This window comes from Chlorocebus sabaeus, chromosome 7 (genome assembly GCF_047675955.1).
Source record: "Chlorocebus sabaeus isolate Y175 chromosome 7, mChlSab1.0.hap1, whole genome shotgun sequence".
NCBI lineage: Eukaryota > Metazoa > Chordata > Mammalia > Primates > Cercopithecidae > Chlorocebus > Chlorocebus sabaeus.
The window spans coordinates 94135717-94161311 of NC_132910.1; the positions used below are offsets into that span (position 1 = coordinate 94135717).

General features: G+C 36.7%; 1 protein-coding gene across 1 annotated transcript in view; it reads right to left on the reverse strand.

Annotated features, from left to right (window-relative positions):
• The window catches only part of LOC140712035 (uncharacterized), a 223485-nt gene that overhangs the window by 140358 nt on the left and 57532 nt on the right, over positions 1-25595 (reverse strand). Inside the window, exon 2 of the mRNA XM_073017651.1 lies at positions 5840-5966. Within this exon, the coding sequence (XP_072873752.1) occupies positions 5840-5879 (40 nt within the window). The 5' untranslated portion in view covers positions 5880-5966. The remainder of the gene's footprint in view (positions 1-5839; positions 5967-25595) is intronic.

Genomic DNA, 25595 nt, shown 5'->3' on the forward strand with positions numbered 1-25595 from the left:
CTATAGTACTTATGAATGTTTAATTTAGTATCTATATATTGGTTTATCTGTTCTCTGACATTGCACAAGGATTAAAACTGTTTAGTTCACTGCTCTATGCCCCCACTTAGAGCAATGTCTAGCAGGCAATTAGTGCTTAGTAACTGTTTGCTAAATTTGAATGCATAGCATGTATTTAGTTTGTACTTATATTATTGTGTGATAATTTAATTGAAGTCTGTTTTAGTCAAAACTGTAACTCTAACTCAGAGTCTTTATCTGTTTTTATCCCTTTATTTATATAGAAAGAATGCATATATATATACTTTCCATAGGTTTTGGGGGCTAGGCGGTATTTGGTTACATGATCAGTGGTCATTTGTGAGGTTTTGGTGCACCCATCACCCAAGCAGTATACACTGAATGCAATTTGTAGCCCTTTATCCCTCACCCCCTTCCCACCCTTTCCCCTCAAGTCCCCAAAGTCCATTGTGTCATTCTTATGCCTTTGCATCCTCATAGCTTAGCTCCCACTTATGAGTGAGAACATAAGATGTTTGGTTTTTCATTCTTGAGTTACTTCACTTAGAATAATAGTCTCCAATTCCATCTAGATTGCTGTGAATGCCATTAATTCATTCCTTTTTATGATTGATTTGTATTCCTATATATATTTGTATTCAACTATATGTATACATATATATATATTTATATATATATATCTCTCTTTACTCATTGATTGGTGGGCATTTGGACTGGTTCCATATTTTTGCAACTGCAAATTGTGCTGCTACAAACATGCATGTGCAGGAATCTTTTTGTATAATGACTTCTTTTCAAGAGTGTGCTTATACTGTATCAGCAATGTTCCACACACTAGATAAAATTTTGTTTTCATAGAGCCTACATTCCAAAGGTCACTAATTAATTGCTTATATGTAACCTAGAGACTACTACTTAGTACAATGTGGCTGATTGTATTTCCCAAATAAGGTGTAACATTTCCCATATGTTAGGAGTTCAATTGTGACCCAGCAAAAGACATAATGAATTCCTAATTCCCAGTACCGCAGAACGTTACCAAACTTGGAAATAAGGTCATTACAGATGTGATTAGTTCAGAAGAGGCCATACTGGAGTAGGATGGGCCTTTAATGCAGTGTAACTGGTGTCCTCAGAAGAAAATGAGAAAGAGACAGACAGCAAGAGAATGTCATGTGACAATGGAGGCAGAGATTGAAGTTATGCAGCTACAAGCCAAGGATTGCTGTCAACAGCAGAAGCTAAGAGAAAGGTGTCAACCAGTTTCTTTCTTGAGCTATTCAAAGGGCATGGCCCTGCAACACCTTGATTTCAGACTTCCAGCCTCTAGAACTGTGAGAATAAAACTTTCCATTGTTTTAAGTTACCCATTGTGTGGTACTTTGTTACAACAGTCCTAGGAAACTAATATAGCATCCCACATGTTCTACTTCAAATGTGACCTTGGCACTCAGTCCATCAAGCAGGAGGGTCTTCTCCCCTTGAACCTGAGTGAAAGTTTATTATTGTCTCAACCAAAGGAAGTGATGTCATATGACTTCTGAAGCTAGGTCATAAACATGTCATCCACTTTTGCATTGTTCTATTGGGATCCTGGCTCTTGAAATCTATTCACATGTTGTGTGGAAGCCCAAGCAGTCAATGGAGCAGTCTGTGTGGAGAGGTACCAAAGTACCTGGCCCAGAGCCTTGACTGAACTCCCAGCCAACACCAACTTACCAGCCATGTGGGTGAATTATCTTTAAAGTGGATTCTCCAGCTCCCAGTGAAGCCACCCCAGCTAAAATTATGTGGAGCAAAGATGAACTATCCCCATTGAGCCCTTCCAAAATATAGATTCATGAGCATAATAAATAATTGTTTTTATTTTAAGCCAAATTTTGGGATAGTTTATTACACAGCAATAGAAAATCAATGCATACATGCTAATTATTTACTGAATGCATAAATAAACAAATCCATGCTTCATACTGCCAACATGGCTTAGTGACATTGAGTACATCCCTCAAAACTGATCTAATTTAAACTTAGAAGGTTATTTATTCTGTAAGTTCTAAATAGACATTATAAATGCACACGCTGATATAAGCAACAGACCGAGAATCTGGTGAGATTTGAGAGAATGGATGCAGTGGTGATGTAGAGACTACTCTGAAGGGAATGAAACACATTTCCTCTACAGTGGAGTGATGGAGGTAAGGACTTGTGCAACTATAGGACTCTCTTATAATGATATTTGACAAAGCTGGACATGTGACCATTCTAAATAGTATGAACTCCTATCCAAAGGTATAACAAGGTTTTGCAGAGACCTGAAGCTTGTACAATTTGAGGTGCTCACTTCTAGAAAAAGAATCCAAAATTGCATATTAAAAACAAATCTTATTAATGGGTATTATTTTGAATGAGAAAAATCACAAGTCATAAATCTTAAAAGGTTGACAAAGACCAGAATAATAATATGTTTATTAACTGCCTAGCATTCATTTATATTTTTTCTGTATTTTTTGGCTGCATTCTCTTTGATCATCTTTTCATATGGTAAAAATTGTATAATATTTTCTATAGATAGAATAAAAAATAATTATTATTTCCTCTAGCATGATTAAAAGGAATTTGGTTTTTTAACTACTGTTAGTTTAGGAAAGTGTCTTTTATCTCTACAACTCATTATAAGAAATGCCTTGTAAGTTTTTACAATTTTTGTCAAATTTTTAAAATCTCTATCATCAAGTCTCTTTCATTTTAAAGGAAAGATTTGGGAAATTTTCCCCCAGACTAGCCTCTGACTCCAGACATTTTAATCCTTGCTTCTCATCCACTAATCACTTACTTCTATTCCTGGTCCCATGAGACACATTTATATTCCAAAAAGACCTCTGGTCCTGTACCTTCATATCATAACAATGGGTTAACTGACACAGCAGGTGACAGAGCTATTCCTAGAACCCGTTGCTACACTAGGATAGCTAATAGCTAATAATAACCATACAGAAATGACTACAAACCACATAAATATTATGCACTAAAGATAAACTAATTATATATTTCCTATTCTACTCTCAATTAGCTTCACCTCATATCTGTCTCTGCTTCTATCCATTCCACCTCCTTCCTCTTTCTTGCCCTACCAAACATCAATACACACACACACACACACACACACACACACACACGTACATCTTTATTATCAGAGCTTAAGTCTTTGATCTTTATTAAAGTTGTTAAATGCATGAAGTGATAGAGTCAATTTTATGGTCAGACTTCTTTAAGATAAAAGCCAAGAGAATTACTGTCTCCCAATATAGGAAGGCTTAATCAGAACCTAATTTAGGGAAGAAATATAATTGAGAAATGAAGATTAATTTTGGCCAACTTCAGTGTTCCTTGGTTTCCTGGTAGTTTCCACAGAGATAGAATAAATCAATGCCTAATATACTAGGTTTTAGAAATTTGTCATTATGAAATATCTAGAGATTTTCACAAAGATTGATTTAAAGGATGATTGGGGAAATGAAGGACTACAAGTGGAGGATGAACAGGGAGTATTAAAATATTGTCAATTATTACATTTAATTGAATATAATAATTTAGAAATTTAGAACTCTAATAGTGTGGATACTGAATGTGTGATGGGTGTGTGTGTGTGTGTGTGTGTGTGTGTGAGAGAGAGAGATTGTTTTGTTTGGGTTTTGGTATTACCTTTTCACTTGGGATAGTCTAAGAACAACAAGTTGAAATATTCATAGGATAACCTTATAAAGTAAGACATAAATCCAAGCTGATAGAAGTCTGAGTAATTTTTTCTTTTTTCTTTTTTTTTTTTTTTTTTTTTTTTTTTTGAGACAGAGTCTTGCTCTGTCGCTCAGGCTGGAGTGCAGTGGCTCAATCTCGGCTCACTGCAGCCTCCCTGGTTTAAGCAATTCCCCTGCGTCAGTCTCCTGAATAGCTGGGATTTCAGGTGCACGCCACCACACCCGGCTAATTTTTTGTATTTTTAGATGAGATGGGGTTTCATCCTATTGGCCAGATTGGTCTCAAACTCCTGACCTCAGGTTATCTGCCTGCCTCGGCCTCCCAAAGTGCTGGGATTACAGGCGTGAGCCACCGGCCCTGAGTAACATATTTTAAGAACATTCTTATTTGGCTGGCAAATAATTGCCAGATTCCCAAATGTCTGCCCCTCGCATTCAACTCTGGTCCTTGTAAATGCATGCGTAATATGTGTGTGGTTTGAGAACGCAAATATATAAATGCTTTCTAAGCATCTACTTCCAGTTCTGAGTAAATAAGATATAGAATAAAGAGCATAACAGATTGTTACCCTGTTGTTGTATTATTCTGTTTTTCCTCCTGGCTGAGCTGCTGATGAGCTATGTTGTCTTGGACAAGAAACTTGGCCTCTTGGTGATTTCAAAAGTTTCTTCCAGACTTTTATGGTGCCATGACCTTGTTTTAGCCTCCACTTAAAATTTCTGGGAATCAATTCTACTTTCTAATTCAAGTTCTCTGAGTGACTTTGTTGGCTGTGTACCTCTCAGTCACCAGATGTTTTCTTAACCATACTTGGCTCTGTTAGTATGATATAAAATAACCTCTGCTTTTTTGTGTTAAATAATTCTGAAGCATTCCATTGTTCCCCTCGACAACAGTTTTTTTTCTTAATGTTATTCCATGAAAATCTTAACTCACATGCTTATATTTACATATTTGTTTGTTTAAATTAAACCATGTTGTTTTCAAGTTTTCCGTGTTCAGCATTTCATTTAAATTTTCTTTAAATTGTTTTTGAGTTATTTTCAAGATTTTCTTAGAAAAATATGATGGTTATGGTTCTAGGGAAATACATCAGAATATAAAGAATACAGACTGTGGAATCTCTCAGACATCAGTTCACTCCAGCTTCACTAATCTCTAGCTGTAGGTCTTCAGCAAGTGATTGTCATTTAACCTGTAGCCTGAGGCTCAATTTTCTCACCAATGAATGAGAGAAATTCTAGTATGTATCCCTGGGTTGTTATGAAACTTAAATACGGTTATGTGAGTAAAGGGAGTTTAACACAGCACCAAGCCCAAAATAAACATTTTGTAAGTGTTAGCTATTATTATTTAAATTGAAGTTATTATTATTTATTTTCCTCATTCTACCTCAGTTAATACCATGAAACAAAAATGATAGGTTTGAATAGATAATCTCTACTTTCTCTACAAAAAAGCAAGTAGTTCTTAAAGACTCACATGTCAGATTAAATTCTAATTTTCTCGTAAGAAATAAGACTCAGTTTCATCAAAAAAAGAGTTTTCAATTCAGTAAAAACTGAGATGTACTTTGAGGATTGTAGCTTAACTAAAAGAGGCATAAAGCTTTCAGAAGATAATAGAGAGTGAATACAAGCTAAAAGAAAACCTGGGAAATAATAAAGATTTCTCAGGGATCTGAACAAACAGGAGCTTGGAGAGTAAAAGACAGGAAGAAGTGTTCAGAGTGTAATGATGCAAAACAAGTTTCCTGAGAAGACTTTCACTACCTCACCCATTCATTCACACATAAGTACACTCATCTATTTATTCACTTTACATTTATTAACAGAGCCTGCTATGCACCATATTCCCAGCACTGGGAATACACAAATGAACAAGATAATAATAATATTTCTATAATAGCTAACTGAATGGGTTGCAATCATGGCATATTTTAAACGTTTTCCAGAGCTCACAATATTTACTTCAGCTAGCTATCTGATTTCCTGGGGTATATAAGAATTTACTGTAGAAAGAATGGAAAGAGAAAGACTGAGTTAATATTTCAGTAACTGACCTTCAAAAATATGATGTTGGCAGGGCATGGCGGCATGCATCTATAGTCCCAGCTACTCAGGAGGCTGAGGCAGGATGACCACTTGAGCCCAGGAGTTTGAGTCCAGCCTGGGAAACATAGTAAGACCCTAAAAAATAAAAAATAAAAATTGTTAAATTAAAATTAAAAAATATAATTATGCACTTGAACCTTTGATTTAAAAGACAGGCTATTGGATTATAGCCCTCTGAGAGCCTAACAAAAGAGGCCTGCTAAGCTCTGCCCAGATTCTTGGCCCAAGAAATTGTGAGATAAATGGGTGTTCTTTTAAACTGCTAAGTTTGAGGTGATTTGTTATACAACAATAGATAACGAATACAGAGAAGTATTCCTGCTTTTCGCTGAATGTGTACTAATACCTAAATATCACTGATGTTATTTTTTTCAGTGGGTATTGTAAGATTTATGCATGCGTGACTAGTCACACTTAATACCTGCTAGCCAAACATATATTATGAACTTATGATTGCCTATCTGTATATAGTTTGCATACTCAATATCTGTAAGAAAGCATTTTGTATTACACCGAAGACTTGCCTGAAAGGGTGATTGAGTTTTGCTACTTACTACGATGGAAGGAAACATGCAAAAAGTGAGTGTTACCTATATAAAATTTAAAATCCCAAGATAAATTGTTGGGATTTTACTTTTTACAGGAAGTTTACTTTAAAGCCTAGCTCATGTTTAGCTTTACTGAACACAGTATTTCAAGTTTGAATAAATTAGGTGATCAGATTATAACCAAAATAAAATTATGGGGTGTAAGTAAAATAAAACAAAATATTTTGTTGCCATAGCAAGCCAGGTGTATTTTTATAGAAAGGTATTAGAGTAAAAACACTAGCTGACAAATGCACAGTAATTTCATGTTTGTTCAACAGCTTGCAGTAACATTAATTCTTGGTAATCCCTAGTAATTAAGATAACTGTTTTTCCAGTCCTATCCACTCACAATATGAAAAACAAACTATTTCAACATCACTTTATATTTTTACTTAAGAACTGGCTAGGACAATCTTTAGATTAGAAAGTATTTACTGAGAACCATTTGTTTTGTTCAACTAATGCTTAATGAGTGTAAAGCCAGGTACTAGAGGTGGGGAATAAAATGATAAAAGATGCAGTCCCTGCCCCAAAGAAGCTTTGACTCTAATTTGGCTCCTTTAATATCCTTTTATGTCCTCAGCTCTATACTAAGCCCTGCTGGTAATCTGTACTAGTGATATGCCAGGTTCTTTACCTAAAGAAATTTGACTGTTGATGGGGAAATGGAAATAAATATTCTCAATACTACTGATAACTCTGCTGAAACAGACTGTTCATGATATAAGATTTCAGAGAGAGAGAGAGAGAGGTCAGTGATGGATGGAATAATCCAAAAAGTCTTATACAAGGACTCAAGCTGAGCCTGAAAGGATAGCTAGAAAACCTGACGAGGGACTACAGGAAATTCTGGGCAAGGAAAATGTTCCTGAGAAAATGAGTGGAGGTAGAAATGGAATTTGAATAGACTTCGTATGTTAGAGAAACACAAAGAAAATGGGTCAATGCAGAGAAGCAGGGTTTTTTTCTGATTAGAGTGGAGAATGTGGAAAATAAGAATGATGAAGGTACAGATTTCAGCTATAGATAATGTGTTTTTATTCTGAGTTTTCTCATTTAAAAGTTATGCTTGGAATGAGTATTATTTTCAGCAGAATTACTTGGTAATTTTAGTAATATGTAGAAGCAATAAAATTCTTCTCCATGTAATGAAATACATAAAATTATATTCTCTTCATAGCTGGCTCAACAAGTCTTATATAGATATTGTGAAAAGCAGATTGGACAAAGAGATGAGACCCACAAAGGATGTGTTCATTTAAGAATAAATGGTTGTAATCAGTTTGTTGCTGTTGTTGTTGTTCGGTTGGTTGGTCAGTTGGTTGGTCGTTCGGTCGGTCAGTGGGTTGGTTGGTTGGTAGGGTTGGTTTGGTTTGGTTTTGCTGTTTGCTTTTGTTTTTGTAAGCACTAAGATGTTGGAGTATGCTAGATTGAGATATCATTGGATGATGACAGAGTCATCTCAGTCAAAAGTATCTGAGGTAATTACACTCAAAGTATCATAAAACAATTTAGTACATTAAAATAAAATACATTTAACACATTAAAATAATTTAATACATTAAAATCATGTATGATAGTTCAAGAAATGCACAATCCTATCAAGATATAAAAGAAGTTACCTGCATCCTTGGTAGGTGTGCTGACTTCTCCCTTTTCAAATAAAAAAAAAAGAATTGAATAAGGGTATAACTTTGGCGCAGGAATAATAGTTTATGAAATCTAAAATGTGTGGACTCAGACGGCCCTGTTTTCATACAGGATAATGTAGCTGTTGCTAAGGGAGGCACACGTACATCTGCAAAAGCAGATTTCATGTTCCACCCTCAAATGTCTGGCCTAAAATAGTCACAATAGCATGAACATGAATTGATGATGTAACCTAAACCTGTTTGAGATGACAAAATTGTTCTCTTAGTGGGAAGTGACTTTTATACCTCAAAATGGTTTTAGAAGAAAGAAATAATGAAGTAAATGAAATCATAGCATTAATACTTTGGATATAATGAATAAAGTTCTGAAATTAATGTTTAAATGAAATTAGTGCATTGGAGAATGTAACATTGGCTTTGTGATTCTAATAAAAAGTGTACAATTGATTTTAGATTTGTGATTGTTAAGTTGAAAGGCATGAGACTTTACTTGGGTCAAAGGATTTTACTCCTCATTCAGTGATTGTATCTCTGGAGAGTATAAAGAAATCAGGTTTTAAAGTCTCTTAAAGGATCTCTGCTTTGATTAGCTTATAGAGATAAATAAGCACTTAGATAAATCAAATATTTCTAAATCCTGAGAAAATAAGAAAATTGAACTTTGCATATTTTAAATGTGCTACACTTCTCCTACCAGAATAATTTTCTGTGCTTTATTTTGGCTTTATTGTGTCTCTGATTATTTAAGAGGAAAGGAAACAACAACAACAACAAGAAAAAAAAGCTACAGGTCTTCTTTGACAAAAAAGAAGAGTCTCAGAGGCTCATGAAAAGACTCTAACAGGTACTTTAAACTATTGACACTTCAAAGAATTGACTCTTTTAAGTACAAGTTTCTGGGTTGATGTTGCTTAGACAGCTACAAGTCGACTCAGTCAGGATTTCCAGGACTTGTTTTCATCATTACCAATTATTAAAAATGAAGTCAGAGACACATGCACACTTAGGTTTACTGCAGCACTATTTACAATAGCAAAGACTTGGAACAAACCCAAATGCCCATCAATGATAGACTAGATAAAGAAAATGTGGAACAAATACACCAGAGAATACTAAGCAGCCATAAAAAAGAATGAGTTCATGTCCTTTGCAGGGACATAGATGAAGCTGGAAATCATCATTCTCAGCAAACTAACACAGGAACAGAAAACCAAACACCACATGTTCTCACTCATAAGCAGAAGCTGAACAGTGAGAGCACATGGACACAGGGAGGGGAACATCACACACCAGGGCCTGTTGGGGGGTGGGGGACAAGTGGAGGGAGGGCATTAGGACAAATACCTAATGAACACAGGGCTTAAAGCCTAGATGATGGGTTGATAGGTGCAGCAAACCACAATGGCACATGTGTACCTATGTAACAAACCTGTATGTTATGCACCTGTATCCTGGAACTTAAAGAAAAAAAAAAATAAAACTTATCCACACAGATTTGGTTACACATTTGGTGTAACCAAAAACTACCTGTTCCCCAAAAACTGTTGAAATAAAATTCTCAAAAGAGGACTTATGTAAAATAAATGAAGTCTACCAGTGAGTATTTTTGCAAATATGAGCTTCCTTGTGATTTTTCTGAAGAACTAAAACATAAGGCAAAAGATGTTATATCTTATTATCTAACACTATGAATTAGCAATTATACACTATAATTTGTAATTATAACCCATATTGTATAGGATTATTTTTCATTTCACTTCTCAGGAAAATGCTCCATAAATGTCCCCTTCTCCCACACAAATATATATTCTTTACCATAAAAATGTACTCCCCACATTTAACAGACTCATCATACATGGTGTTTACCTAGTTTAATGGGTTGAATAGTGCCCCCTAAAATTCATGTCCACCCAGAACCTCAGAATGTGTGTGACCTTATTTGGAAATAGGATATTTACTGATGTAATTAAAAGGATGGAGATGAGATCATACTGGATTAGGGTGGGCTCTAAAGCCAATAAAAGTGTCCTTATAAAAGACAGAAAAGGACATCCAGAGGTACAGGAAAGAAAGCCGTATTAAGACAGAGACAGAGATTGAAGTGATGCAGCCACAAACCAAGGAATGCCAGGAGCTGTCAGAAACTAGAAGAGGTAAGGAAGGATTCTCCCCTACAGATTCTGGGGGGAGAATGACCCTGCTAACAGCTACCCTTCAGAACAGTGAGAGAACACATTTCTGTTGTTTGAAGCCGCCAGGTTTGTGGTAATCTGTTAGAGTAGTCCTAGGAATCTAATGCACCTGTTATTAATCATTACTAGCCCTTAGATGATGAGGCCCTGTTACATATACTTCAGTCAAATAATCATTTTGCCTTCTGAAGCTCTACTTGAGTGCATTTACTTATATTTAGAAATAAAATCATCTCAGAGATCAAATGACAAAATGCCCAAGACCTAATAGGATGTTTAATTTTATTAACCAACAAATCTGAAGAGAAACAAAAATCATTATGTGGATTATATCCAATACCTTTAATATGTCAAAACTTTAACTGGAAAGGGTGCTTTAATATGTGTTTTAGCAGTAATTTTCTTTTTGAAAAATTAAATTATGTATTTCTAGAATTCAGTTGGATTATTAAATTTGTTATATATTTGCTTCCAAATTGTTGTTTATATTTTGACCTTGTTTGAACTGAATCCTTTGACTTTTGCCACTTCAATTATTTTTAGCTTGTTAGCCTTTAATTACTTTCAACCTTTCTTGCAAATTAGAAAAACCAGTGGAGCTTTCGAAAAATATCTATGCCTAGTCCCTATGCCTAGAGATTCTGCTTTAATTATTTTAAATGAGGCCGAGGCAGCAATATATTTTTCAAATTCACTTTTTTTCAGACTCCCTATGATTCCCATGTACACATAAAATTGAATGCTATTTGCTAAAACTACTATCCTGCCAGATTAGCAGTGATTTTGTAGTAGATTGCATGAATTTGTATGCCAAGAGCTAATCTGACAGGTTAGCAGTTTGCTTTTATTAACACTACATACTATTTAGAGATTTTATAAGACATTTCATTAATGATAGGCAATGATTTCACACAGTGAGATTTTTTTTAAATGCAGGTAAAATAAATTATTGCAAATGCCACACAATTACAGTTTTAAAATTACAGAGCAGAAAGGAATTTAATGGACCATGGACCCCAACTCTTCCAATTCATAAATAAGATCTTCTAGAAATGTATGAGATCTGTTCAAATTTAAACAGTTAGAAATTCACAGCATTAGACATTAAACCTGGTTTTCTAATTACCTATCCACTATATAGAGTTGTAATGATTTTTAAAAGCCCTATATTTGTCCTCATAAGAGCTAAGAAACAGAGAGGATGTAGTGTTTCACAGGTGGGTGAACAATTTTTTTTTTCTAAACCTTAAACTTCACTGGGTCTTTATGTCTCATAGATAACTATTTCCTAGGTCAAAGACAGAAGCATTATAAAAGCTCACTTAAAAAAAAAAAAAAAAGAATGACTGGTTATTCAAGATTTGTATAAGAGTAAGTGGATTTTGACCCCATTAAATTTAAATTACACTTTTCAATATGACAAATTAGCATGGGCTGCTGGCTCTCTCACCTCAAATCAACCCTGGAGAAACTGTAAAAGCAAGGGGGAAACATGGGTTTTAGGTATTAACAGCAATTACAAAAGCCACAGGAGACATCCGTGGAGAAACTGAACAGCATGTCTTGAACAGGTGTAAGGGTTATGGAAACCTCTGATTTGTAGTCAAGTTGAACAGAAGTGTGGGAAGCTAGGGATCCACTACTTGCAATTGGCATCTGAAGTGGAAGGCAGTCTGGTAAGACTGATCCTTTAACCTATGGGGTCTGCACTAACTCCAGGAAGTTAGTGTCAGAATTAATTAAAGTTAAATTGTAGAACACTCAGTTGGTATCCACAGAGAACTAGAAAATTGGAGTGTGTGAAAACCCCACACATTTGGTGTCACAAGTACTGTTAGTACAGAAACATGTATTTTGCCTTTAGTGACAAATATAATTTAGGCAAAACATATGTATATATGAATACATTTATGTATATGTATATACAAATATATTTATGTATATGTATATGTATATACATATATAATACGTGTGTATTATACATATGCCTACATATACCCAGTATGAATATACACCTACATAATAAGGAAAGAAGGATATAATATGCTGAAAAAAGAGCGATAAAAAAAGAAGATACATTTATCATAAATGTCAATGTACCTAACATTCTCAGATATAGGTGGTAGCCAAGCGGTTAGGAACAAAGAACGACTTGAATTTGGGATATATTTTGAAGGTAGAGCTGATGGGACTTGCTGATGGACTAGATTTGGGAGATGAGGAAAAGAAAAGAATCAAGAATTCGTTGAGATGGGGAAGAGGATGGGAAGAGCCAGTTGGCAAGGGGTGGTAGATGCTGGAAATTAAGTATTCAGTTCTGGACTTGTTAAATTTGAGATGCTCATTTGACATCCAATCTGAGGCAACAAGCAGGCAGTTGGATACACAAGTCTGTAGTTCATGGAGAGGGCAGGAATGTAGGTAAAAATTTGGAAGTTGTTAACATACAGATAACATTGAAAGTGATGGGACTGGATTAGATTGCCTAAGCAGAGCATAAACAGAGAAGAAAACCAGGCTGGGGACTGAACCCCTAACACCCCAAAATATATAGATTGAGCAGAGAATGCATGTAAGTGAAGGAGCCTGAAGAAAAACCAGGGAGCTCTGAAGAAAACCAGGGGAATATAGTGCCCCGAAAGCCAAGTACGGTAAGTTTCAAGAAGTGGGCGATCAGCTGAGTCAGATATTGCTGAGAATGTGAATAACATAAGAAGAGAAAATTAACATTAGATTTGGCAAAAGGGAGGTAGTGGTTGACATCAGTAAAAGCAGTTTCAGTGAAGTAGTGGAGAAATAAATGTCTTGTAAGCTGGGTCAGTGTGAGACTTATCACCTCCAGGTAAATAAATCAAATTCAGTTTTTGGACCAGCAAAACTGAATGTGATTAGAACTACTGAGAGATGATTCCAGCTGGTGACATGCCACTGAGAGAATCAGTTGCCAACCCTTATGTATTCTATGTCATCTTTTGAAAACTCAGAGTAAAAATAGAAGTTTTAGTATTATATTTTAAGTACACTGTGAGACTTTATGCTTACAGTAGACTTTATGGTTATCGTAATCTAATGGTAAAGTCCTTCGCCAACTGAAGAATCTGCTTAAAACCAGTCATTCCTATTTTTTAAATAAGTGAAAAATCTTAAATATATCTTTTATATGTTATTTTCATGAATTATGCACTTGGGAAACAAAAAGGTGGCCCAAACACAGGGCAGTTGAAGAGCAGCTCCAGGCCTATAATAGAGGATAGAAAAAAGGGAAGATGTGAGAGCAGAGAAAGTCAGCCCCTCCTTTCATACTCTCCATGGAATGATTTATTCAAGATTAAAACCTATGCACAGACATGTGATCACAAAGAAACACACATTCTATTTCCTGGGGTGCTGAATCAAATGGGTCAGGAAACAGGAATGCTCACTATAATCCATTAAAAGCCCTTCCTCTCTCTATGTCTCTTGACCCCTAACAAGGAAAAAATAAAAGAAAAAAGGGACTAAGAAAAAGTATCTAACTCACATATTCAAAATTTTTGGTCTTTCTCCATGAGCTTCTGTAGCCCCAAACACATTCCCCATTCCTCAAACATACACATATTCTTTGCTTTTCTCATTCTTCTTTTCTCACCTGGACACAACTCTGAGAAAAGACTGAAAAAAGGCTCCCAATATGACCAGTGTGGGTGAAAAGACAAAGTTCAGTCATAATGAAAACAAACCTATAAACTCTGTCACCTTCGACAGTCCCTTAAGTCCCCTGAGCCTGTTCGCTCAACTATTTAAAACAGAGAAAAAAAAAATTGATATGATTAACTCAATGGTCTCCTCTAACTTTTAATTTCTATGACTTTAATAAGTAGGTCTGACATTTCAGCAGTTTGGAATAATTTCTAACTTTATCATAATTCATGTATGCCAAACTATCACATCATTTATTCATGTACTTAACAAAAATATTAAATGTCTACTATGTGTGAGGCACTGTGTTAGATCCAGAGAATGGAAAGATAGGCCCCTGCTCTTTAGAAGACCATAGTTGAATGAAGTTATATTTTCCAAACAAATACTTCCCAACATGCTGTCCATGCCATATCAGAGCTCTATGCCAGTTGTGGTCCACAAAGAGAGAGCAACTAACTCTTGACAAAGGGGAGGGTATGGTCAGGGAATCCTTTGAAGGAAATTACGTTTGAGATGAACCTGGAGCCCTTTTGATTGATACAACTTTTTTTTTTAATCTCACCCCCTGAAACAAAGCAAACAAACCCAAAGCCCTTTTTTTTTTTTTGAGAAAAATCTTTGTTTTCTCTTTATTAATATATATGATCTGAAACCAAGCAATTCTAAAAATGAAGTTAGAAAAATTCATTCACAGGAAAGCATTGTTCATCTTGACATTTCATTCAGTTTTATTCGCTTGATTGAATAATAAGTTAAAAGCTTTTCACAATGATAAAGCTTTTTAAACTCAAGAAAGTAAAAACCCTATGGAGCGCTCAGAATTTTGTAATTTTTGAATAATTTTATAATGTTATCAATTTCCAAAGTATGGATCTTTGCATCTCCAAAGGTTGTCACAATGCCTGATGCATATTAGGTACCCCAAAAATATTTGTTGAATTTAATTGAATAAGTAAAGAAATGAATGAAGGAGGCCAGGTGCAGTAGTTCAAGCCTGTAATCTCAGCACTTTGGGAGGCCAAGGTCGGTGGATCGCCTGAGGTCAGGAGTTCGAGACCAGCCTGGCCAACATGGTGAAACCCTGTCTCCACTAAAAATACAAAAATCAGCCAGGCATGGTGGCATGAACCTGTAATCCCTGCTACTCAGGAGGCTGAGACAGGAGAATCTCTTGAACCTGGGAGGCAGGGGTTGCAGTGAGTTGAGATCACACCACTGCACTCCAGCCTGGGCAACAGAGCAAGACTCTGTCTCAAAAAAAAAAAAAAAAAAAGTAAAAGAATGGATGAATATGAGAGACATTGTCTAGAAAAGATATCAAAAGAGAGTTAACCAAAAGAGAACTTGTATTTAATTTTTTTTTTTTTTTTTTTTTTTTTTTTTTTTTGAGACGGAGTCTCGCTCTGTCACCCAGGCTGGAGTGCAGTGGCCGGATCTCAGCTCACTGCAAGCTCCGCCTCCCGGGTTCACGCCATTCTCCTGCCTCAGCCTCCCGAGTAGCTGGGACTACAGGCGCCCGCCACCTCGCCCAGCTAGTTTTTTGTATTTTTTAGTAGAGACGGGGTTTCACCATGTTAACCAGGATGGTCTCGATCTCCTGACCTCGTGATCCGCCCGTCTCGGCCTCCCAAAGTGCTGGGATTACAGGCTTGAGCCACCGCGCCCGGCCGTATTTAATATTTTTAAATGCAAAGGCTAAATTTGGCCACAGATTATTTTAAATCTCTCATCAAGAAGTGAAGTCTATTTTCCAACCACTTGAGTCAGGGGGCTGGATTGTGACTTACTTTGACTAACAGAATTTGCCAAATTAATGCTAAGTGATTTATAAGTGTTGGTCTCAACCTTTAGAATTCTATTCTCATCCTTGAACTCCTGCCACCACTGCATATGATATGGTTTGTTGCTATGTCCCCACCCAAATCTCATCTCAAATTGTCACCCCCACGTGTCAAGGGAGGGAGGTAATTGGATCACGAGGGCGGTTTCCTCCATGCTATTCTCTTGATAGTGAGTGAGCTCTCACAAGATCTGATGATTTTATAAGTGTTTGGAAATTCCTCCTTTGTTCTTCTTTCTCCTGCCACCTTGTGAAGAAGATGTTTGTTTCCCCTTCACTTCCTGCCATGATTGTAAGTTTCCTGAGGCCTCCCGAGACATGCAGACCTGTGAGTCAATTAAATCTCCTTTCTTTATAAATTACCCAGTCTCAGGTATTTCTTATAGCACTGTGAAAATGGACTAATACAGCAAAAGAAACCCAAATTATCCTGCAAGAGATGACCTGTAGATAAGCAAAAGTATCCAGTCAACAGCCCCAGTTAACAACCAGACATACTCTCAGTAGAGTAGCCAGATTACTGCAGCCACATAAGTGACCCCAAGAAAAGTCAGTAGAAGAACACAGATGAATCCAACCAAACTGCATAATCATAAGTAAGTAAATGGGTTGTTGTTTTAAGCCATGTCTGGGGGTGCTTTGTTATGCAGCAAAATAATAGATACAGAAATTTGTACACAGAATTGGGATGCTGACTTAACAAAATATAAAATAGGCATCATTGGATTTTGTACCAAGTTGTGAGCGGTGGCCAAAAACGCAGCAAGAATGACTGGAGAAGTGGTGAACAAACTGTTAGTAGAGGTTCTGTGAGGCAGTGATTTTTTTTTTACTGGAGTCTAGAAAAATGAAACTCATGGTATGTAGTGAGGGTATAATTGGTGAAACTGCTACCTGAAATAACTTGAAAGCTGCATCATGTACCTAATGAATTGTGGGATCCAGCTAATGGGTTGTTATACAGAATATTGAAACTGTCGATTCTCTTCTTTGGGCTATCCATAATAAGGTATGAGACATAAGAGATTACATAAAGAAGGAGTTTTTCAGTTTGAAAATAGAATATACAGAAAACTTAGAGGGCCCAGAACTTAATGACTTAGCATATAAAATTGCTCCCCATGCCAACCCTCTTCAGCAAAAAATTCTTAAAGCAAGAAATGACCTTCCTTAGAGTAAAGATTATCTCAAGAGTGTGTCTATAAGACTCAAGGGTGTTAGCTAAGACCTCAGAAAGATTTAAGATTCTGCCTAGTAGGCTCTCTCAATTAGACAAATGCTTACTAAGAATTGTAAGGCTGTTTTTCTCCAGTATCTGTTGCTTCATTCTGATAGAGCTCTGTTTCAAACCAAATCATGGATTTGAACTAAAAGTAACTAAGATTATTCAAATTGAAAAAAGGACTTCAGTTTTCTACAGTGATGGACACTGTATTGCATCATCCAGATCCCACTTCAGGAATAAAGGATTTATCATTTAATATTTGGAAATGTTGCTCTGGTAGACAGTCCTTTGCTACAGCCCTCTTTGGGAACTGCCATAACTAAAGACAGTACTTCGACCACAGTCACGCCTCTCTTAAGAGTCCCATATCCAATAACTGACAATTTTGTGTGTATAAAGGCCCAGCCCTTTCTCCCCAACTCAATCCAGCTTTATAACTACCCATACAGTTAGCTGAGTTCTCCATTCAGACTTCATTATAGCAGCTTATCATTTCCTTCTGCCCAATCTGGCTTTTCTTTTAATCCCTACCTCTCCACAGGCATTGATCCAACAGGCATTCCTAACAAGCCTCCCACACACTAATTTCCACCTAAGATTCTACTTTCTGGAGAACCCAACCTGCAAAATTTGGTACCAAGAGTGGGGAAAAGGAAAGTAGAGGTATGTGAATGTACATATATAAAAGTAGTCATGAAATGAGAAAGTCTTTGTTTTACATGTCAATTAATGCCTACTGCAAAGCAAGCATCACAGAAGAGTCAATAAGCAATCAGGTGAACAAAGTGATTCGGTAATGTGATGGCAACTATTTTGTCATCAGCCATCTAGTGCTGGTACAATGGACACCTGAATGGAGTAGCTTTGGTGTCAGGGATGAAGGACATACATGAGTGCAGTAGCATAAACTCCCATTTACCAAGGTTTATCTAGCTACTACCACTTCTGAATGTCCAACCTGTCAATAATAAAGACCAGTGCTGAGTCTTCCACATAGTACCATCTCTTGAAGAGGCCAACCTGCCTTAAGCTGGCAAGTTGACAGCATTAGACCACTTTTACCCAGTGGACCACTGTTACCCTTTAGATGAGAATGAAAACAAACTCTCGATATTGGTTTTTCTTTTCTGCCTTCAGCACCTTAATCTGCACCTCTCCTAAAGCATTGACTGAATGATCTACCAGCATGTGATTACATATAATATTGCATCAGACTAAAGGACACACTTTCCAGCAAAGAAGGTGTGAGTACAGGTATATGACAATGAGATCCACTGGTCATATCACATATTACACCATCCTGAAGCGACTAGTTTAATAAAGCAATGGGATAGCCTGCTGAAGGCATAACTGAAGCGTGTTTGAATGAGATTCTTTTTGAATGTAGAGCTCCAGGACACAGTGCACACTTCAAATCAGAAAGTTTTACCTGGTGCCAGGTCCCTAGTAGAAAGAATATTTTTCTTGGGAAACCAAGGTGCTCTTGCTTCCTATTCTTCCCAGTGATCCATCTCAGGAATGTATACTTTTCATACCTTCAAGTCGAGGCTTTGTGGATTTAGAGGTACTGTTTCCCAAGGGAGAAAGCTTATACTAGAGTTTACAGCAAAAGTCCCATTGAACTATAAAATATGAGTGTCTGGGTATTTCGGTCAACTGTATTAAAGGACTAGTAAGCAACAAGTCATAATTTTGGCAAAGATAATTGTTCCTGATTAACAGGGAGAGGTAGGAGTGCTATTACACAATAGGGACAGGAATAACATATGTGATAACAGGTGATACACTTGGGTATATTGTTACACTCCTTTGCTCAATTTTGATGGTAAATAGATAAGTGCAGTGACTCTGACCCAAGAAAGGCATGATGGTCAGGGGCTCAAACCCCTCAGGAATGAGAGTCTTGTTGGACCATGCTACCAACTAAGCCACTGAGACTGAGACCACAAGTTCTAACTGAGGGTCAAAGCAATATAAAATGAATAATAAAGGAGGTAGAGAATGAGAATCAATTGCAAGACCAGTTGTAGTAATAGGGGTTGTAGTTCATTCCAATAATCTTTATCTTCTAAGTTTGACCCACCAGAATGCTGGTGAAATTATTTCCAAAACTTTTAGGGAGAAGTAGATACGAGCAATGTAAGGAGTGGACAACGGTGGATCCTGTGATTCACCACCCAGATTCCCCTCCAGGAATGAATAATTTATTATTCCAGCCTCTGAGAGGGCTGCTGATAGACAGTCTTCAGCTCTCAGCCTCCTTAGATTGCTACATCTGAAGAGAACCAACTCATCCAAAGGCATACCCCTTCCTAGAGTGGCCTACACATAATGATTGATCAACACTATGGTTTAAAAGTTCAGGCCTCTTGCCCCATCTTAAACAGTTTTGAGGAGTCATCTAATCTTTAGAATACTCTGTAGGGACAGTGGAGTCTTCTATTAAGACTGCATCACAGCTCAATTTCTCCTCTACCCAGTCCTACTCTCTTCCCTTCCCTTCAACAAGTGTTGGTCCCGTGAGCACTCCCTAATAAACATCCTACACAATAATCTCCATCAAGGAGTTCATTGCCTATGAAAGCCAACCTAGAGGCAGACAGGAATCAGCCTCTAGGTTGAAAAAGCTATTTATCTGCAAGCACAGGTTATATATTATGGACAGTATTCCATTTCTTTTTTGGTTTGTTTGTCTTTTGTTTTTGAGACAGTGTCTCATTCTGTCACTCAGGCTAGAGTGCAGCCAGATTATCATGGCTCACTGTAGCCTCAACCCCCTGGGCTCAAGAGCTCTTCCCACTTCTGCCTCCAGAGTAGCTGGAACTACAGGCATGCACCACCACACCTGGCTAATTTTTTAAAAACTTTTTGGAGAGATGGGGTCTGGATTAGGACATTGATTGAGTCATTAGCCATGTGAGTAAACTCTATCTCCAATCCACTCCCCTCCCTAGAGATTAGGCTGCCTCAAAGTCCTAACCCTCTGATCACATAATTGGTCTTTCTCCCTCTGTTGCTCAGGCTGGTCTCAAACTCCTGGGCTTGAGGGATCCTTCCTCCTCTGCCTTCCAAAGTGTTGGGATTACAGGCATTAGCCACTGCACCGGGCCCACTATTCCATTTCAACTCAAACTACATACACTGCAACTCAAATCTAGCTCTAACCACCCAGAGTTAGTGCAGACCCCACAGTTAAGGATTCAGACCTCCACAAGATTGTCCTCACTTTAAATGCCAGCCCCAAGTCTAGGAAGTCCCCAGGTAACACATCCCTCTGATTTACTGGCTACAAATTTAGGGGTTTCCACATCCCCCTCAGGTTCAATAATCCACTGGAACAATTCACACAACTCAGGAAAGCACTATACTTAAAATTATGTTTCATGATAAAGAATACAACTCAGAAACAGCCAGTGGAGACACAGATAGGTCAAGGTCTGGAATGGCTCTGGACACACAGAGTTCATACCCTCTCCTTGTGAAATCAGATTGTGTCTCATTCTTAGTACATCTGTGTATCACCAACCAGGAAACTCCACTGAGCTTCAGTGTCCAGAGTTTTTATATAGGGTGTCATTACACAGACATGATTAATAGGGTAGGTAATGGCCTACCTTCTTATGGCCATGCAGGTAAACTCAATCTCCAGCCCACTCCACTCCCTGGAGTTTAGGCTGCCTCAAAGTCCTAACCCTCTGATCATGTAATTGGTCTTTCTAGTGAGTAGTCCACATCTCGAAGTTATCTAGGGCCCCCCATGAGCCACTTCATTAGCATAAATTCAGGTATTATCCAAGGGACTCATGAACAACAAAGACATGTCTATCCTTTAGGAAATTCCAAGAGTTTAGATTCTCCTTCCAAGACACCAGGGACAAAGGCCAGTCAAATACATTATTATATAACAGACAAGGAAGAACTCCTTAGAGTACAGCAAGAGCCCAGGGGGTAGAGGCAAAAATCATAGAAAACAATGGCTTAGGGAACCACTGCCATGGACAAAACTAGGCCCTAATCAAGTAACATTTCCTACCTCTGAGTACAGACCCTGACAACATGTGCTTAGTTTGATTCCACAATTTCATGTACCGGTAACAATGGCAACTTTTAATTCACTCTTCTCTGAAACCAGAAAATTACTTCAAGAAGCCACATCTGTTTTCAGGCTTGATGAAGATCATAAACTCATATGTCAAACTTGATACGAAAATTGAATAAGACTTTGGGGGTTTTGGGAAGTGATAAACATAATTTACATGTAGGAGAAATACACTTACAGTTGATCTGTGGGTAACACAGAGGTTAGGGATGCAAAATTCCCCTCCCCACAGAGCCAAAAAAAAATGTATAATTTTTACTTCCCCAAAACTTAACAATTAATAGCCTACTGTTGACTGGAAGCCTTACCAATAATATAAACTGCTGAGTAACACATATTTTGTGTGCATTATATAATTATATACATGATTAAGGTAAACTAGAGAAAGAAAATGCTATTAAGAAAGTCATAATTAGGAGAAAATATATTTACTATTCATTAAGTTGAAGTGGATCATCATAAAGGTCTTCAACCTCATCATCTTCCCGTTGAGTAGAAGGAAGAAGAGGAGGAAGGGGAGGGTTGGTCTTGCTGTCTCAGAGGTAGCAGAGGTGGAAGAAAATTCTCACAGAAGTGGACCCGTGCAGTTCAAACCCATGTTGTTCATGGGTCAACTGTAATTGTGGCCAGGGAGTGAACTATAGTAGATGAAATGTGGCTACTAATTTATTTTGGCTCCTCCCATCAAGAGGTAAAGTCTATTTCTCAACCCCTTAAATCTGAGCTGGCCTTCTGACTTCCTTTAACCCACAGAATGTGCTAAAAACAATAAGAATAAAAGTCTAAAGTACCTTCACTTAGGGAGTGGCCTATTTCCCTATTTTCTCATCCACTAAGCAAGAACTGTCAGATTAATCAGAATTATCAGATTATCCCAAATTAATTACATTATCTTCTCCAACAAACAGAATAGGGAGAGGGATAAAAGCTTCCCTGCCAACCTGTCCCCCTAGGGAAGGGGTCTGCAAACACAGCCTTTGGGTCAAATCTTCCCAACCTTCTGTTTTTGTATGATTGTATGGGAAAATAGCCATGTCCGTTTGTTTACTTATTGTCTGTGGCTGCTTTCATACTATAATGGCAGAGCTGAACAGTTGTGACAAAGACCATATGGCCTGCAAAATGGAATATATTTACTATGTTGCTCTTTACAGAAAAGATTTGCCAACCCCTGCTCTAGAGATACTGGCTTGGCAAAACTTTATGACCATATCCACAATAAAAAATAGTCTTTGTAATGTGACCCTCTTCACATAATCATATATATTTTATATAATGTAATCTGAAACAAATGTTTCATAAAATAATACCTCTTACTATATGTGATGCACTTTGACATTTTCTCTTCCATTTTATACCACTTTTAAAGCTGATCAAAATTCACTAAATTGACTTCATAACCCACTAATGAATTGCAACCTGCACCTTCTCTGAGGCAAGCATATAGGGAGAATGGCTTTTCTCCAAGCTGCAGTACATAGGAAACACTGAAAAGATGATAGCAGCTGTTTGCTTTTTAATTAATTTTCTATTAAAATATTCTACTGCAGTAAGACAGAAAACATATATTTAGATTTTCCTGTGCTCAATATTCATTTATTCAACAAAATTTCAACAATTATTTACATAATATCTATATTCCAAGTCTTTGATAGGTTCTGTGGATATAAAGGTGAAGAAAACAAACATGGAGATTAGACTTTAGTGGGGAAAACAAACTTGAAACAAATACAAAAACATGTAAGTACCAACTGTGATATGAAAAAAAAGTACTGAGTCCCATGCATTTACAGTGTGAGATGTGGATAGAAACTTACCTAGTTCAGGGTAGGATGAGGTTTTGTCTAGTTGGAATGGCTTTACTGGAGGAGTGAAAGTGGACCTGATAACTTCACAACTGAGATGTTAACTAGGCAAACAAGGTGGGAAAGAGGAAGAGCAGAACCCAAAAGAAAGGACTAGCCAAATCAATTGTAATAATTACACAGCAAACATTATACAGCACCTACTATACTTCTCTAAGCACTTTACACATATTAATTCATAATTTGCCAGAAAGAGGCAGATATAAAACAAAAATTCATGCCCCAAAGCATGACTAAACCAAACAGTTGCAAGGCAACCCTTACAGAACAGGAGAAATACAAGCTTTAGCGTCAACTATACTTGTATTTAAATTTCTACTTATCTAAGTGATCACAAGCAAATTACCTAACTTTTCTGAGCCCCAGTTGCTTTACTATAAAATTAAATGTCATGAAAAATTAAATCAGTAATATATTGTACTATTGCCTAAGTTAAACATCAAATACTAATTTTTTATTTCTAAATCTTCCCCTATAGACTCGAAGCTCCTTGAAAGCATGTGGCTAAATCTAAGTTCATTATTAATTCAGAAAAAAAAAAAAAAACTGTGGAGGGAAATTATACATATTGAACTGAAAAGACAAAAAGTAATTCCTTCAAAACACTAAGGGAAAATTTTTTTTCTACATAAATGCTGAAACCAACCTCTCTATTATGAAAGAATGAGGGTAGAAAAGGTATTTTATGACATGCAAGGTCTCAACAATTGACCTCCAATTCACCATATTTAAGTAGCTACTGGAGAACATGCTGCACAAAATTAAGGGAATAAACCAAGAAAGAGGAAGTCATGAGAAGCAGGGCACAGAAGAATCCAAACAGGGTAGAGTCACAGAGGATTCCCATATGATGGTGATGGGGAGTCCCTGCAGACCTAGAGATGCATCAGTCCCAACTGGGGAAGAGCACAGGCTCTGAGAGGGATGTCTTCATTAAAACTGACAAACTATCAATGTATTGACTACCCTGAGAAGAATTTCCGGCTTCTGTAGAAAACTTAGTGGGGGATGAATTAATAAAATCAATATAGAAAACAAAGCAAATTTTAAAATGAAGCAATTGTTAACTCCATGAAAAACAAAAATTGTACACAAAAGGAAATATAAACATGGCTTAACTATGAACAATATTTACATATTTAAAACTATGTATACAATTACTATTCATTGAACCAAAAATTATGATTCAGGTGTATGGAAAGCATAGAGGGAAAAGGCCATGTGTATTTCTGTGGAGACAAGAGAGCTGTAGCCTCATCTTCCATATTAGGAAGTCAACAGGACGTCTAAAATTTAAAAAGCAAGAAAGGGTAGTACATAGAAATATAGTAGAAATAACAGAAGAAACAAGCTAAAAAGAATTGAAAGTGGTTGGGAGAGGGTTGGGGGTAGGGAGGATGGAGGACAGAACTGCTGCTTGTGTTATAAGCCTTACAGTACTACATGTGCATTTGTGTGTGATAAATAAGAACTGAACTTTAAAATAATATTCAAACTGCATGTTCACAGAACCCCTGAAACACCTCTGAAGAGTCCAGGAAAAGTATATGAAAAAAATTTAAAGCTCAGTGGGAATTTCTTAGAATACTGGACAAGTGCTGGATCACTCATTGTTGATAACAAAGCTTAAATGATTTTATATGAATGTTTTATTGGGGGACACTTGAAATACACTTATGTTAACACTATAAGGTATCATTTTCCCATGTTACAGATTAGAAAACAATGTTAAACAACTTACTCAAGAGCACACTGCCAGTACAAAGATATGCATGTGGTTTCTATTCCCACACGGTACCAAAGAACACACTCAATTTTTCTTGAGTATGAAAAATACAATTCCAGGAGTCAAAATTTTTGTTCAAATGTGTAATATAAATTTCTTTTTCTGAAATTTAATCCTGTCCAAAATGAAATTTTAAAAGTTACTCATTAAACTATCTCTTAGTAGCATATTTTTCTTTAGTATTCATTCCACGGACACATTTTTATTTATAACTGTGCTATAATTTATTGTCAACCATAAGATTTACTACAAACTCACAATATAAGAAAAGTTAGCAGCAACAAAAGGATGCATGAGCTGTAAAACTATACAAGATCATGAAAAATTATTTATGGGAAATGTCAGACAACAAATGATAATTGCATACTGATGATCTGATCTGAATAGAACATGTCCTGGGGTCAGATTCTATTTTTGATAAGCTAATCATTTAAGTCTGAAATTATGGACAATTCTTATAGTACATTTGCACTCACAAATTTACTTGGGGAAACGTCCTTAATAATGTGAGCAATCTATGATGAAGAATCTAGCTGAGAATTAAGACTTCATTTAGCATTTACATAACTCCAAATAAATCAAACATTAATTTTGCCTTCTGGCAATCTTTAATTTAAAAATTCTTACAAGGGTTTTTTTAAAAAAATAAATAAATATAATGGGTCAGGCGTGGTGGCTCATGTCTGTAATACCAGCACTTTGGGAGGGCGAGGTGGGCAGATCGCTTGAGGTCGGGAGTTGGAGACCAGTCTGGCCAACACAGTGAAACCCCAT